A 17,038-nucleotide genomic window follows, 5' to 3' on the forward strand; every position below is an offset into this window, starting at 1 on the left:
TTAAAAATGTGAACTACTGCTTTAAAACTTTTTCACCAACATGCTGTAATTCCAAATGGTACAGATGCCACGGGTCAGATTGCTATATATGCTATCAAGTCTCTCCTTACTGGGAATGAAAACATCCCTTGTCTGCTGATTCAATTAGAAATTTAAGGTACCCAGTTCTCTTAGCAGTGCTCACTGTGGTTTTAGTTCCAGTGTCTTGAACACTCATACGTCTGGGAGATTCTGTAAGATCTGTCTCAAGGAAGCACAGGCTACCATGTGGGCTTCTGAAGGAAGATTAGCAAGTGACTGAATCAGCTTCTTGACTATCATCTTCAAACACTGGTGGGCAGCATTCAAATCTCTGTCAAACTGCTGTCCTTCACTCTGTAGAGCCAGATGACTACAGATGTTCCTAAACTCAACACTGCCCTGCAGTGAAGAGCAAACACAAACAAGCAATGAGCGAGGCTGTGGAGGACATTTGTTGTGCTTTGTGTACCCAAGTTTCCATTCCTGTCCTTTCTGATGTCAGGATCTTGATTTTTCTCTCAGAGAACTGCTCTCCTCCATTCTCAGTCTATGTGGTTTGACCAAAGCTGACCCCACTCCACAACTCCAGGGACCAGGCCAATCAGAGCCATCATCTCTCAGCCACTTAGATTGGCCAGGGATGGACAGATCACGTAAGGCAGGCCGATAAGCCACATCTCAGGATATTTGCTAGACTGGGAAAGAGAAGCTCTGTTTAACTGGGGCTGTTGGAAAACATCTCACCACCATAAGGAGAGAATCCAAATTAAAGTGAAGCCAACACAGAAAAAAAGTAGAACCCAGCGATTGAAAGAGACTGATTCTAATTACACTTTCTGAGCATGTCAATCTAGCTGTACTTAAACAATAAATCCCAGGATTTTTTAGTTCTCTGAATCAATAAATATTTCTTTTTACTTAAGCCATTTGGAACTGAATTTCTCTTATTTGTCCCTAGAAGAGCTTTGATGAATACACAAATAAACTCTGTTCCTGTTACTCCATACTCACTGTCTTCAAGATTCCAGTACAAGATTTGGTATTTAATGAACATAGTCCCAATAAATTTCCAATGCAAATTTGGAAAGAATAGTTCACAGACAGTTTTAAAGAATGAGCTAATTAAATAGATTTTTAATCTGTAGATGTGTCATATTCTAAAATCCACTGCATGTAAATAGTACACTGAAATTATTCCACATCAGAGATAATGTTGAATATAAATTTCATTTTAAATACGGTTACCTCAAACAACAGAAGTTTGAATTGTACAGGTTCAATTATATGCAGATTTTTTCCAATAAATATTTACTACAGTACTGCGCTATTTGCAGTTGGTTGAATCCATGGATTTGGAACTCTGGATACAGAGGGCCAACTATAAAGTTATATGCAGATTTTTGACTCCATGGTGGGGTCAGCATCCAAAATTCTCCCACCCTTCAAGATTCCAATGTACATGAAAATGACCTCCCCCAGACTTTTGGTTCTAGCAACTTAGCACATGTAGTTTCCCCATAATTCCTCGCTACTAAATTCTAAATAATACAGAACAAACATCCTTTCTGAGTTTGCAAGAAAGTAACGGAAATCCCCAAGGGCCAGAAAAAAAAAAAGAAAAGTAGCTTACTTTAGCTGCCTGCCAATACCCATCAAGAAAAGAAAGTTGGTCTCTCTTGAGCTGGATTTCAGGTGGAAGGTGAAGTTGCCCTATGAATGTGCAACCGTGGACCTATAGTACACACTAGTTCAAGTTTGTGGTTGTCCTCTATACCATATATATGTTTTTGGAACACGCTTGCAAAGAAATTAACTTAAATATTTGAACTGATCTGAAATATCCATGGACACATGGTAAAAGCAAACAAAAGCCTATTCCACAGGAACATGCCCACCACCCACGCCCCCGCAGCAGTCGTCCCATAAAGCACTGCTACGACAGACTCAGCATATGACATTTAAAGTGGGAGCCACCATGATATAGTAGATGCAATGCAGGGCAGGATTAAACTCTGAGGATTTCAGGTATAAACTTATAAAATATATTCATAATGATTAAAGATATAAAAGAAGGAATCCGGGAAAAAATGTTTTAAGAAAAAACAGGCTTGAAAAAGAACTCAGTACCACTCCTAGAAACGACAGCTATCATGACAAATTAAAAACTCAATGGACAGTTTAAACATCTGAATAAATACACCTGAATAAATGCATCTGAAATGAGGATTAGTAAACTGGATAGTAATTTTGAAAAAATTCCCAGAATGCAAAATAAAAAGTGGAAGCCATGGGAAATAATAAATGAGACATTAAGAGACATGGATGAGAGAATAACAAAGTACAACAAATACATATCCAGGAGAGACAAGAAGGAGAATAGAGGGGAGGCAGTAGTCAAAGAGAATAACAGATAAAATTACCCCAAGTTGATTCAGAAAGTGAATCCTTAAGATTCAGGGAGATTTGAGCAGGAAAAGCTAAGTGAGATCCAAATCTATACTCATCAAGGTAAAACTACTCTTAAAAGCAACCAGAAAGGAAAACGACAGATAAGGTTCAGTCTGGATGACCAGACAGACAGCCAGCTTCTAAGCCACAACAATTGATGATAGAATAGAATAGTATAGAATAATATTTTCACTTAACTGTCAACCAAGATTTTTTTAATCCCCCTAAACTACCATTTAAACATCAGGGCAGCTCCCTGGTGGTCTAGTGGCTAGGATTCGGCGCTTTCACCATTTAAACACCAGGGCAAAGTAAATATACCACAAGAAGAAACTACCACAAACAGACCCTCACTGTCAGATCTTCTTAAAGATATAATTCAGAAAGAGAAAATTCAACTCAGAAAGAAAGAGATGTAAGAAGTTACAGTAAGGAAAGAAACTTAAAAACATGGAGTAAATCTAAAGATTTGATTATTCAAAACAAAAATTATAACTAACGTGGGGTTTACAAAAGCAAGATGGTTCCAAAGTGCTGAGGAGCAGTAGCCTGTGGGATGCAGTGGCATTCTGAGGCCCTGTATCATTCAAGACAAAGGTGGCGAAACTGACAAAGTTTCAGGCTTGTTAAGTATTCACAAGTGAGAAAGTACGCGAGTGAGAAATGTAATGACCATCATTAAAAACAGAGAAATAATACATAAAACTTCAAAATCAGCAGAGGGAAATGTTTATCAAAACTTTTTTGATCCTACTGATAGAAGGTAAAAACAGAGAAATAAAGATTCAAACACAAAGCAAGGTGAATAGAAAGCACCAAATCAGACACCTTTTGAAATACAGTGGTTATCAGGTTGGATTTTCAAAATCTATCTATATGCATGCTGCTTACAAGCAACACATTATAAACTAAAAACACCCAAAGATTGAAGGTAAACAGATACTCAGATATATCCCAAGCAAAGAGAAGCCAAAATAAACCCCCCCAAAATCATTATTTGGGACAAAATAAACTGCAATTAATAACAGGCACTATTGCACAAGAAAATCTAACAGTTTTGTACTTGCGTGTGTCTAACATGGTAACCTCAATTTATATTCAATCCACAGACATAAAGACTGATTTTAACCCATCTTTTTCAGAAACTGTTCAAACAACAGGACGATCAGCCTAGAGAGAAAAGATAAAAATCTTTTCTAATCACAAGCTTGGTCTAATGGAGATAAGCAAATATACATTATTCTCAAACATCTATGGATTACTTACGAAAGATAACTTTTATTTTAATGCCACAAAGCAAATCTCAACTAACATCAAAAAGTCTATATCACACAAATCAATGAAAATAAATGAAAAATCAGTAATACAGATAACCTTGCCAAAACATGTATGACTTAAAAATCTACTTTGAAATAATTCATGGGTCAGTGAAAAACTAACTGAAATTTTAAAATGCTCTATACTGAACAGTTATGGAAATACTATATCACAATTTGTGAGACATAGTTACCTAAATGCTTGTATAAGGAAAGAATAATCACTGAAAATCCATGAGCTAAGAATTGAACTCAGTAAACTAGGAAAAGAAGAACAGATAATGCAAAAGAGAACAAAAAGAAAAATAAAGAGTTGAACCCAAGTTTGACGAGGAACTAGTTTTTCTTTCTAATTCTGTATAGAAAGAGAAGCTATTCTTCTCCCTAATAAAAACTCTTGTCATTTGGGTGAGACGGACCTGGTGAGATGGAAAAGTGTTTATTTATTAGAAAAACATCCTCCAAGAAACAAAACAAACATCCATTTGTTCAATTCAGCAAACAACGGCGGGACCCAGTGTGGCTAACATGCAAATAGTCCCCTACTCGAATATTCACAGGCTACCATCCTTCTTGGTTTTTTTCCCTCTTTAAAGCATTCTTGCTTCCCTGCTTTTGTGTGTTGTTCATTTCTGCTCAGAGGATATCAAGAGGCTACTTAAATAATCTATCCCACGGTTTATGGGGTAACCTATATTGCTGGAGCATGTTGCTTGGGAATGAGAAAGTAAGGGAAAAAATGACTCTGGACTACTTTCCCAAGATCCACATCAAGGGGAGTTGTCTGCTTGCTTTATAGAAGTAATCCAACTCTAAGTACAAAGTGGAAGGATCAAAGACAACATGCAAAAGGAAATTTAAAATAGAAGGAACCACTGAAATGTGTGCTGACGTGTGCCTATTAGCCGGTCTGCAAAGGCATTCATCACCCAAAGAAGATTAAAATGCCTTTAAAAATACATTTGTGGGCCTAAATTCTGAAGGCAATTTCACATTTGCTGTAAAGAATCAAAGAAGATATCTTTTGGGGAAGTTATACATACAATAAAATTCCACTGCTGGACTGTACTGGTCCCTGAGGCCCTGGGTAAACTTCAGATCTCTGGCGAGCTTTGCAAAGTCTCTTTATTTTACTATTTTAGTACAGTATTTCCATTTAATCCTTTCTCAAATATATTAACAGTCAAAGAAAACAAATTAATAGGAATAGGCTTTCCATGGGACTCTTAAGCCAAGGAAGGGAAAAATAAAACAGGTGGTTGCTTCTCTTCCTTTCTGGAAGGTCTGAAAGCCAACTATGGATCCAAAAATCAAGGTCTTCAACCCAGCCTCTACTGATTCTGCTGCAGAAGGTAGGGGCCACCAGTGACAGCCTGAAGGCGACAGCATGTTAAATGGCTCATGGGCTTTCGGTAGAAACTCACATGATCAATATTGGTGATGATTTCACTTACGGTGCTTTCCATTCAATAACAGGGTGTATCCTCCCAGCAGCTTTTATTTAGCAAGTCCCAGATACTTCCAGAAATGATGTAATATCCTACATGGTGCTTTGAGCCCTTTGCCAGAATTAGAACATGATGGTGGCTGAGCAATCTAAAATCAGGTTTTGGGGCTTTTAAAGCCTTGAGTAATCTCAGACTTTGGATATGAAATGTATTGAGTGCTACAGTGGTCCAAATCGATGGCCAACTTTTATATTTTAGAGTGAGTTGAGATAACTACCCATGACTCGACTAATCTATTGGGATAATGGCCTTGGCCTATTTCATTCAATTAATAAATCAGTTAAATTTATTTCAAATGTGTATCAAGTCTCCGCTACATGACTGACTACACTGAATAAAAGGCAATAAGACACGGTACCTGATCGCTAAAGAGCTTATAACTTAGGCGTGGAAAATGAGACACATACAGCATATCTCCAAATGACATGTGAAGAAGGCTATGGTAAAACACAAAAACCCAATCCTAAAGAAGAACAGGCATTTAAAGACTCATAGTCTGAGCCCTGCTCAGAGTTCATACAGATTTTGTTCAGGTGGGTGAATACATAAAGAAAATGTGGTCTATACATGCAATGGAATACTATTCAGCCTTAAAAAGAAAGAAAATTCTGACACATGCTACAACATGGATGAACCTTAAGGACATCTTAAGTGAGTGAAAACAGGCTAGTCACAAAAGGACAGAGACTCTGTGATTCTCCATATATGCAGCACCTAGAGTATTTAAACTCATAGAAAAAAAACTAGAATGGTGGTTTCCAGGGGCTGGAGGGAGGGGGAAAAATGAGGATTTTTGTTTGTTTAATGGGTATAGAGTTTCCAGATTTGCAAGATGAAAAAGTTAGGGAGATTATTTGCACAGAAATGTGAATGTACTTAACATTACTGAACTATACCCTTAAAGTAGTAAGTTTTGTTTTGCATTTTTTACCATAAAAAAAGGGATGGTTGAGACCATCAGATTACTGCCAGCTTTATAGGAGGGAAAGGAAATTTGGATGAGGCATCAGAGAAGTAGTAGGTGAGAAGCTGCTGTAAGAGACGCGGTGTTGGCAAAAGCAGTATTTGACTCATGGGGAAAAGAGACGGCTTTACAATTAGAATGAATGATACCAGCAAAGGCATGGAGACAAGTAGGGACAGGGACTGGAGGAGATCAGTCTGAAAAGAAAAGAGCCTCATGTTGCATATCAGGATAAGCTAGTGCAGAAAGCCTTGAATGCCACAGTAAAGTCTGTGGAACTTCTGAGCAAGGGAGGAACTCGGCAAACCAGTGTTGAAGAACACGCATCTGGCCTAGGCACCATTCTCCCGTGAATGGGAGATAGAAAGAAAGGTGGCTTGCAGAGATTAAATGATGTCCCTAAATTGCACAGCAGTAAGTGGCAGAGCCGGAGTGAACCTCTCTTCCAAAACTCAAATGCTCATCAAAGATCCACCCCAAATCAGGAACCGGGCCAGGTGCCAGGATGACACAGAGAGAGCAGAGCTCGCCGTCCAGTGCAGGAGACAGACTAGCAACAGGGAGTACCGAGCTGTAGATGACGCAGTGGGGTGAACGCGGACAACCATGGGAGCAAGCAGAGAGGCACCCAACTAGCTTTGGGGGTGAAACAAAAATGTCTACATGTGAATTGTTTCATGTTTCTCTTTGACTATATTCATGCTGTTTTTCTTAAGTCTAACGAAATGTTATGAAGCTCAAATTGGCAATGGTCACATCCAAATTGAAGACTCTTCTCTTGGTCCATCCCTCTTCAGTGCAGCATTTGAGAGGGCTTGGCGATCTGGAAGAGATTCAAGGCACGGAACCTTCTACACCCCATGTAACGACAGCCCCTAGCTAATCAGGGACCTCCTAGATGGAGCTCTCCCTTCCTCCGCTCTGTTCTCTCCTACTCAGTGTAACGGAGGTCACTTACAAAATCCACCCCACTTGCACCCTTGTGCACTGTGTGTTGTGTTTCTTAGCAATGTGCACATCTGGAATCCCTGAACAACTGAAAATGCACCTGCAAAGTCCGAAAAGGGAAGAAAAGTTAAGCCTGTTTTTAGCTTCTTTTTGAAAATAAACACTTCCATGAAAACTGAAGGCTTGAAAGCAAAAAGAATCTGGCAGCGGGAGTCAGTTTCAAAGCTTTGTTTTCTGAAACCAACATGAATGGATAATAAAGTCAAAAATACAATATGGCTTTATAGGCTCTAAAATGCAGATACCTTTTAAACAATAAACAAAGTTTTTGGTTTTTTTCCTGCAACGTCACTTTAAAGTCACTTCTAGATCTACACAAACTATCAATCAGTTCATATTCCTTTCACTGCTGGCCTTAAAATAACTTAGTATTTTCCAAAAGTTATGTCTTGAGCTATATTCTCTTACAATGGCCTCCACAAACTTGCCTCTTCTCACATTTTTCCCTCTCACTCTCTCTGAATGCCTAACACCCTCTACAAAGAGTATTAACGAAAGAAAGAGTTTTTCCCCAGCTTTCTATGATGAAGCCTGACCTTAAGGAACTTCAGCCTGGCCAGCAGACCACTCTCCACTAAAGCTGCCCAGGGCTGGGCACTACAGGGGAACACAAATCCCCTCCCTAGACCCATCACAACCCTCCACACTGGATGTGTACATAAAATGGCGTTGTGTTTCTCTGTTTTAGAGGGATATTGTAAAAACCATATTATCAGGAATGGCATATGACAGATTGGCCCAACTTTACTTCATTCATCAACATCTGGCTTTGAATGACAAATTCACAGGGCCCAGAGCAGTCACCAGTTATCTAAACTCAATATCAATCTCAAATAGATATGCAACCATGTATTAATAAAACACCCAATGAAGAAGCACAGTATTTGCAAGTAACTAAAAAGTCTATTGTCCACAGGAAATTAAACATTTTTCTTTGTGGTGTACCCGTGTAAACGCTCACAAGTAGTAACTCACGTTCCTTATGCACTTGGCTTTGGGTACAGTACCATTTCCATTAGGAATGTCCAGTGAAAAGCACTTTGTGATGGATACAAGCACTCAATTCAGGTACACTCACAAGGCGAACTCCCAAATCATAAAACAAAGCACAACAGCATTTCCACCAAGACGTTAAACATTTTAGGACCTTCCTGCAATATCTTTCCCCAAATGTTCATTTCAGAAAGCTTATATATACTGGTTTTCATATCATTCACCTTACAAGGAATGACTAAACTATAATTAAGCTACTTCTAAAGCAGTCACTGTGCCTTTGCCTAACATAAAAGAACAATTTTGCCCCAAATAAAGAGCAACCCACTGGCTGTAGCTACTAATAATATAACCGTGATAACTTATTTGTTCAACACAATATTAGTAATTCTTAAAGACAAAATTCCCAAATTTGCAGAAACTGGCTTCACTAACTAATGTTGTTGGGGTTGTGGGAGGGAGAAGCACTCAGCATCAGTGTCGTCCTCGGAGTAACGTGATGTTCACACGTGCAATTTGCAAGAGCCTTGGCAATGACTGTGAAGCCAAAACCAGCGGTTTTACAACTGCTGCTCTTGCTCTGTAGAATGAGAAAACCAGCACAGACTACTGAACATGATGGAATTATTGGTACCAGAATTAGCTAACTGAAATGGGTGAGCTCACTAGCAAGTTTTATCTGCAATGGCAAGAAAGTTCTTCTCTCTCCTAAAGTTGGCATCGGCCATAGTTTCCATGAAACTTACTTCAGAACAGAACTCTTGGAAACTAGAGATGTTTTTAACTATCAAAGGAAGACAAAACCCAATCTGAGTGACTTCATGATTGGCTTAGTTAATGGTGTCTATGGCAGTTGTTCATTTTTAACCTTTTTTAAAATCCTACACTTGCTTCCTTCTGATGTTCTGCACATTTCCCTGCTCCCTTTGGGTGACAAATATTAAAGCATCTTTGCTAGTGTTACTAGTTTGATAATAATTTCCTACATTTACCTGGTGCTTTTTGTCACTATATAAGGTCACTATCACTTAAGGAGACACAGATCACCCCATGTTAAGGACTGAACTGTGTTCTGCCAAAATTCCTAGGTTGAAAACGTAATGTGCAATTTGACTGTATTTGGAGATAGGACCTTGAGGGAGGTGATTAAAGTTAAATTAGGTCATTAGGGTGGGGCCCTAATCCAATAGGATTGGTGTCCTTACAAGATAAGGAAGACACATGCAAGATCTCTCTTTCCACGTACACAGAGGAAAGGCCATTGAGGACACAGTGAGACAGTGGCAGTTTATAAGGCAGGAAGAGAGCCCTTACCAGAAACCAGATTTGCTTTTGGACTTCCTAGCCTCCAGAACAGTGAGAAAATAAATGTCTGTCGTTTAAGTCACCCAGCCTGTGGCATTTTGCTATGGCAACCCAAGCTGACTAAGATACTCCGTCTACAACTTGACTGTTACAGCCCTAACAGACTGCAGTGCATGGGCTGCCCTGTACTGTGCCCTGTAACTGTGCACTCTCATGTACTTTATCTCAGTGTGATGTTCACAATACCCTATGAGCTAGCACTGTGATTGGTAGAAAGAGTCAGACAAAACTGTTTGAATCATGGGCCACTACTTCCCAACAGCGAGATCTTCAGCAAAGTTCTAAATGTTTAGGACAAAAAGTCAAGTAGAGAGGGTTAAAAAGATTACCAAGGAGAAGTGGCAGCTACACTAACCTCAAGTGGCATGATTTGTAATGCAGAGCAGAGGGCACCACTGCTACTGAGCTGGGTCAGGCCTTCTGACCTGACTTTGCCTCTGTGATTTATCGGGGTCCTTGCCTCACTCAGTTCAATAGCTGTCTTCTGGCTGCAAGACAATCCAAAGTCCTTAGCATGACCCGGAGGCCTTTTGCCACCTGACCCCACTCCAGCATCTTTTTTTTTTTTGCCTTCTACCATACTGAACTAATTTTAGTTTCCTCCAAGCTCCAGGCCCTTTCATTGCTTCTAGGCCTTCAGTCCCACGGTTCCTCTGAGATGCTTTTTCCCTTTAATGCCTGGAGAGCAAACATTCTTTTTTAAAAGGTTACCTCCTCCAAGAAGCCTTCCAGGATCACCTAAAGTAAAACTGCTCACTCGTCTCTCCTTTTGACAAACTACCTGAGCCTTGTATATTTTCCTAAGATCACATAGCCTTTCATATTTCATCAGTTCTAAAATGCGCATTTTTCACATTTCAAAAATCTCTGACATTAGGATGTATCTTAGACCAATAGTGTCAGTTTAATTGGTAGGATTTTTTATTTCTTGTTGGTACAAAAATGGTGCATCTTATACTCAAGATCATTGATGAAATGCAGCTTCATTTTTTCTTTTTACCTTTTTAAGGTGAGTGAAGCAGTGCTCCACATCTGGAGGTGATTTTGTTTCCCCTCCCACCACACACATTTATCAATTTTTGGTTGTACAAATTGGTAGGGAGGGTATGCTGCTGGCATCTACTGGATGGAGGCCACAGAAGCCACTAAACATCCTATAATGCACAGGACAACCCCCCTACAACAATCATCCAATCCAAAATGTCAACAGTGTGGAGGCTGAGAAACCCTAATGTATGTAGAGTAACAATATCTATTTGGCTGTATGCTATGCTTTATTATGTTTGATTGTAAATTAATCTTTTACAATATTTAGTGCAACCTAATATATAGCAATTTTTTCCAAACTTTGGCTTTTGGAGGAAGCATAGCAACTCTTGAGAAATGCTCTAAGCTTTCTTCATTACCTCTCCTTCATTTCCTTCTGCCAGAGTCCCCAGGGGAATGAATGAAGCAAAGCTCCAGATCGAAATGGGAAAGCTGGAAGATCTCAGAGAGAGTTGCGACCTTAAGCCAATCAGGTTAGTTGATGGCACGGCCAAGACTGGATCCCACACCCCCGGACTTCCGTGATCCCACTCAGCCTGGGAGGCAGCGGCTCTGCTCCCTGGCTAAAGCGGCTAACACAGTTTGGTACCCTAAGAGGAAACTGTGCCCTACAAGTATGAGCTGCGTGCCTTAGCAGGAGTTTAGCATGAGTATTCACGCTTCAACACCCGGAACCCACCCACTTTCATGCTACTTTATGAGAATTTAGGTTGACTCTTTAAGACCCCAGAGCTCTATGGGGAATTGGATTTATGCAAAAATAACTGCAATTCATAAGTGTGAAAGAACTTTAAATAAATGTAGGTGATTTTCATCATACAAAAGGCAGAGAGGACTTAATATGTATATTTAAGACTCTAGAGGAACTGTTATTAACTTGGAAGGGCAGTTAGGGGAGCCATCCTCCATCCCTAGAAGTTGCACGTGTACAAACGGCCTTCAGCTGGAGCAGGAAGCTGATTTGTGTGACAGAGGAAGGAGTTCCAGAGGAAGGTTTTGGCGAGGCCTTTCTGCATTTCTGTTCTGCAGTCAGGTGGGCCCCAGGTGGACTGAGTTCCCTGCCCCAAGTGCCGAATCCCTGTAGTGTCACCTCCCTTCTTCCCTCTTCCGGGGTGCGGGGTGCTGAATCTCTGGGGAAAGCTTCACTTTGGAACCTTCGGCTCAGCCACCCCTCTGTCCTGGCTGGCTGCCCGGCTCTGTGGAGATCCTAAGCCACGGAGGGGCAGACTCACCTTCTAGTGGATGGGGAAGGACCGCTCCTGCTGGAGGGGGCCCAGCAGCGTCCGCTCCACGTTGACCAGCTTCGAGGTCGAGTCCACCACGCGGGCCAGCGTGCTGCGCACCGCCATCCGGGCCAGGGTGCAGGGCCTGCGACCCCCTGGTAAGGGCAGCAGTTCCATGCCTCCCTTGACGCCTAGCACCACTTCCACCTCGGGGGAGCTCGCCTGCGCCCCAGACTCCGGATTCTTGGCGCCCCTGCCTCCATCCCCCTCTTCTCGCCCTGACCCCTGCCCGGCCACCTGCTGGCCTGAGTGACGCGCTGGGGCGGTGGATACGTGGTCCAAGTCGCGCGGACAGTCCTGGAGTGCCTGGACCGTCCCCCCAGCCCCACTCCGGCTGCAGCAGCTGCAGGGTATGCAAAGCCACCATTTGGTGGCTGATGGAGGCCACTAAGGGCGCGGGGCTAGCCATTGCCTCCACCAGCGCACGGGGCGTTCCGCGGGCAGGTGCAGCAGCGGCAAGCGAGGGAAGTGTGGGCGTTTGGGGTTGCCAGGGTCACATTTCCTAGCCCTCGGCTCCTCGACCTCCTGGCTTCTCGTCGTGTGGGGCCGGCCCCACCCCCGGCCTGCAGTCAGTGACCTGTGCTGGCCCCTGCATTTCCTTCAGGTCTGAATGGGCTTGTTCCATCTCAAGGCAGCCTGAAACGCTGCTGCCCGTTGAAAATCAGCCAAATGCTGAGCGCTGGATCTTCCTCCTCTCCAGGGCTTTGCAGGGAAAATGTGCAGCTTTGTGCAGATGCATCTATCTGCAAGGATACGCAGCCGCCATACCCTCTGAGATGCCTGTCAGTGACCATTCACACCTCGGGGGCTAGGGACGCGGGGTGGGGGTGGAGGTGGGGGTCGGGGGGCAGCACACATGGGTAAAAGATCCCCTAGGAAGTGAAAAGTGTGAGGAGAAAAGCTCACAAAAGGAAGGCTGTTGATTCTCCTCCCTCCCTTTACCAGCCCTTGGGGAATTTCAGGCACTTCTTGGAGTAGCCGTCAAGGCTTCTGTCCCCCACACAATAGAAGGGGACTTGTGTATCCTCTTTGTTTGCTCCAAGCCACATGTGGTGGGAGGGCCTGACTGCCAAAGCCAAAGTGAGGTCAAGACTCAGCCTTGGCGGCCTGCTTCTGAAGCGACTTGGGACGCAAGGGCCTGGCACTGCCCAGATGAGGAGCCTAAATGGTTTTTGTGAAACTCCCGAAGGACTTAGGCAGCAGAGTTTGAAGCTAAATCCTTTTACGAGCCATGAACCCAGGGACAGCTGTACAAATAGTTGCTGGTTTTAATTAAACCTAGCTTCACTACTTCCTTGACTTGGGAAAAGGGGGCTGGCAAATTTATGCTTTGATAGATTGAAAACTATTGGTGTGTGATTACACTTTAAAAAAAAAAAGTATTTGAGGGGAATGTTATGGAGGGCAGTCCCAGAGCAGCATGGTTTCCACTTTTTTCCTGCATGGGAAACCTTTTAGATAACCCACAACACCGCAGAGCAGAAGACAAGGGTGCGGGCCCATGGCAGACAAGTAGACACTAGCACACCCGGAGGATGGGATTTCATTCTTCCTTTAGAAGGGAGAGTCCACCCTTGGTGCTGTGCAGTAAGATCTGGTGAGGCCTTTGCATGGGAATGCTGCTCCAGTGAGTTTATTAGCCTAGAAGTGCGGTCATCAGAGATACGGGGCGGGATTTGAGGTCCTTCAAGGTCTCTTTAACTCTGGGATAATATGACCCAATATAATCCTCCCAACTCTCCAGTGAAGGTTTCTTCTCATTCTCAGTGTTCTTGCCTATGAAAACAGATCTCAATGCCAAGGTAAAGAAAACCTTTCTGAAACAAAAACGAGTATGTTCACACTAATTATAACTAAGTAAAAATGCATGTCTTTGCATTGACAGAGAGGAAATTACTTTGGAGGGAAGTAAATAGTGTCATGTTGATTAGATTCTCTTGATGACGTTACCTAAGTTCATAATGAAAAAGAGAGAAATTATTCTTTATGTGTGTGTATGTGTTTTTTTTTTTTTAGTCCTCAAACACTGAAATACATTAGGTTCAGCAGAAACTAACTGAGAATAGGGAAAACTAACCCCTAATTTTCACAGAGCATGTCAGATCTCAAGGGGTGCTCCTCTTTCCAGATACGCAGGAAATCCTAGTGGGCCAACACTTCCACTATCAAATGACTGACTGCAAAAGCTTCTTGACAGATGGAATTCCAGCCAACTGCAGAATTGAAATCACTAGATGCAGGCTGACCTGAGGCCTCACTGTGCTACATACCAGGCTAACTCTGAGAGCCATGAGACCAACTAGACTGCAGGAGGTAAGAGAGAAGGGGGCCTGTGGGATGGCACGTGAGGCTCTTCAATAGCTGCTTCGGTTTTCTAGTATCCTTTAGAGAGCACTAGATTGTGCAGCAACTCAAGGCTTTGCCTGTCCTTTGTCATGACCTTGAAGTGGCTGATGTTCCAAAGCTGGAGACATGAGGCCCTAACTAAGGAAAAGTATTCATAGACTATTGAGATGAGTCAATAACATAGCAGATGTACCTTTGATCTGAAACACCTCCAAAGCTACATATGCTGGGCTACCAGACCAAGTGACGAATTACACGGTCCCTATACTGACAGTTTGTGGCCCCTGGATAATAAAAGGCACATTCAAAAGGATGAAGTACTGGACACCTGATATTTTTGCTTCACAGTATCTATTTCACTATTTTATAAAAACCTACCCTAATTTCACAGTAGCTATTCCTTCTCCTCTGTGCTCAGTCCATGTCATCCAGTGGGATGAACCCATCCCACTGCGGAAGTGGACTGGAGCATCTAGGCTGAGGCCAGTCACACATCACATTCCCACTGTGAATGGTCAGGAATGAGCACATGACCCCACTAGAGCTAATGACATCATCTAGGAAACTGTCTGCTGAATGTACGGTGTGAGAGAAAATAATGGACCTAGAAGAAAGTGTAGAGCAAAGATGAAATGGCAAAAAAGATGAATTTCTTCTTAACAAGAAAACTTCACATAAAATAGAATTAATCAATAAGAATAAGTTATTGTCTCAGATCTTGAGGTAGGATGGCTCCAGGGTTGGTTAATCTTCGGGAGTGTCAGTTTCCAGGAGGGCTTCTCTTTCCAGAAACACTTCATGAGTATAAACCTCCTGCTGTCGGATGGCTGACTGCAGTGACCCCTTGTGGATGTGAAACTGAGACGATGTAAGTTCTAGAGCTTCTGCAGCCATCTTATGAGTCTGAGGGAAGAGCTTGCCTAAGAATGAGCCGACACTAGAGAAAGAAAAGCGAAGAGATCTATAGAGAGATGCCAGTGGTCACGTAGCACCATCTGAGCCTCATGTTGTGCTGCATAAGAAGACAGCCCCATCTCTGAGCTTTTCAGTTATACAAACCACTAAAATCTCTTTTTGTTTGAGTTTGGTTTAGGTTGACTTTACTGCCTCTTTGAGCAGAAAGTCACAACTGAAGCAAACTGCTTGACATATGTTATAGGACAGATGAGTTAGTGGAGTGACCCTGTGGTTCAGTGCCCCTCGGGCAAAACACTGCTAAAAGGTCCCTTCAACCATTTCCAACAATGCTCCTGTTCCTTACATCATCTTTCTACTATTTCAACAGCTATGAGAAAAGATCTGTGAGCAACTCTGGCTATTCCTAAAGACTGACGGGGTCATTAGAAAATGACCAACAGAGACATTCCTGATGCTGAGTGATGTGGGATGGAAAAGAGAAGAGGATAGAAAACTCAGTAAAGTGAGAAACAATTGTCTACCTGTTAATAGACGAGGCAGAGTGTTGCTAGGTTAACAAGGATTCTGGTGCTTCTATTAATCCAAAGGTTGTTTTCCTACATGAGCAGAAGATATGAACCCCGACATGGAATTGTGAAGAAGCCGGGCACAGTGAGAACAGAAGGGAGCTGGAAGGAGGTGCAGCTATGTGGAGCCTTTCTCAAAGGCCTTGGCAGAGCCCACATACATTTGAGCCCTCTTTATATACTTTGGCACTTTTCTTCAAAAGGGATCCAAGAAAATTCCAGAAATGGAGCCGTTAACCTTCAACACACCCTGGTGAAGTTCATAGGTAGGGGCAAAACAAAATATGTCCAAAGAGACCAAAGAGTTATTATTCTTGAATGAAAATTATTATTGAGGAGAAGCAGATGCTGAAGAGATATACCAAGATATGAAAATGTACTGTAAAAGAGAAAACAATGGAACTAGGGAAAAATGGAAGCCCAAAAAAGAAACAGCAAAAAAGATCAAATTCCCTTTTTAAACACACAATTGTAATGTTTGAATATGCCAAGTCATAAAAATGCACATGCAATTCTAACTTTGGCCTAAACATTTGATTTTCAGAAAAAAAAATGCAGTCCTGCCACGAAACCTCTGAATTGCCAAAAACAATTGTTTACATAGGGCAATGTGTTTTCAGGCCATCATACATGCGTTGCCTGCCCAGACTCTGTTAAGCTGGTGAAGCTAAGTGAAGCCTAATAAAACTAAGTGTAGAAAAATAGGGAAGTCTAGTAAAGGGAGGAAAAAGAAAAGTTAAAAACGTTGAACCCCACCTACTTGTGCTGACATAATCTGATGTGCAATTCACCTGCTCAATATAAAATGCAATTTTTTCTTAACATATGCTTCATTTTACTTGATTCTGTCTTAAAAATAAGTTTATTTCCAGGAAGAATTTTTGATGTTGGCAAAAAAAATCAAAAGTGAATTTTAAAAGAGTAGATACAATTTTTCCTAATTCTTGTAGCTCTGGTAGGTGATTTCATGCTTAAGAATGAGAGAATGGGTATGGGTTCTCATGCTGCCTACACATGATTTCAGCAGGACAGCCTTGCTGGGTTTCTCCCTTCATTTCCAATTATAAGATGTAACCCCTGGAGAATCCTTTCCCTCGGTTGGAAAATTTAAAAACTGCTTGAGTTCCTGCCCTGTTTCTGTTATATATGTAGATGTGGCTCATAATATTGAAATTAGGGGAGTAAAGGGTAATTGTAATAAAAACGGAGACAGGATAAATGTAGGAAGTGTTTAGATCCAACTAAATTCCAGGTT

General features: G+C 41.9%; 1 protein-coding gene across 1 annotated transcript; it reads right to left on the reverse strand.

Annotated features, from left to right (window-relative positions):
- Positions 1 to 213: 213 nt before the first annotated feature.
- DLEU7 (deleted in lymphocytic leukemia 7) lies at positions 214 to 12,362 on the reverse strand. Its single transcript, XM_006191767.2, is given in 3 exon segments — positions 214 to 420; positions 11,903 to 12,247; positions 12,249 to 12,362. Coding segments are annotated over 3 exon segments (666 nt in total).
- Positions 12,363 to 17,038: the final 4,676 nt, after the last annotated feature.

Source organism: Camelus ferus, chromosome 14 (genome assembly GCF_009834535.1).
Source record: "Camelus ferus isolate YT-003-E chromosome 14, BCGSAC_Cfer_1.0, whole genome shotgun sequence".
Taxonomy (NCBI): Eukaryota; Metazoa; Chordata; class Mammalia; order Artiodactyla; family Camelidae; genus Camelus; species Camelus ferus.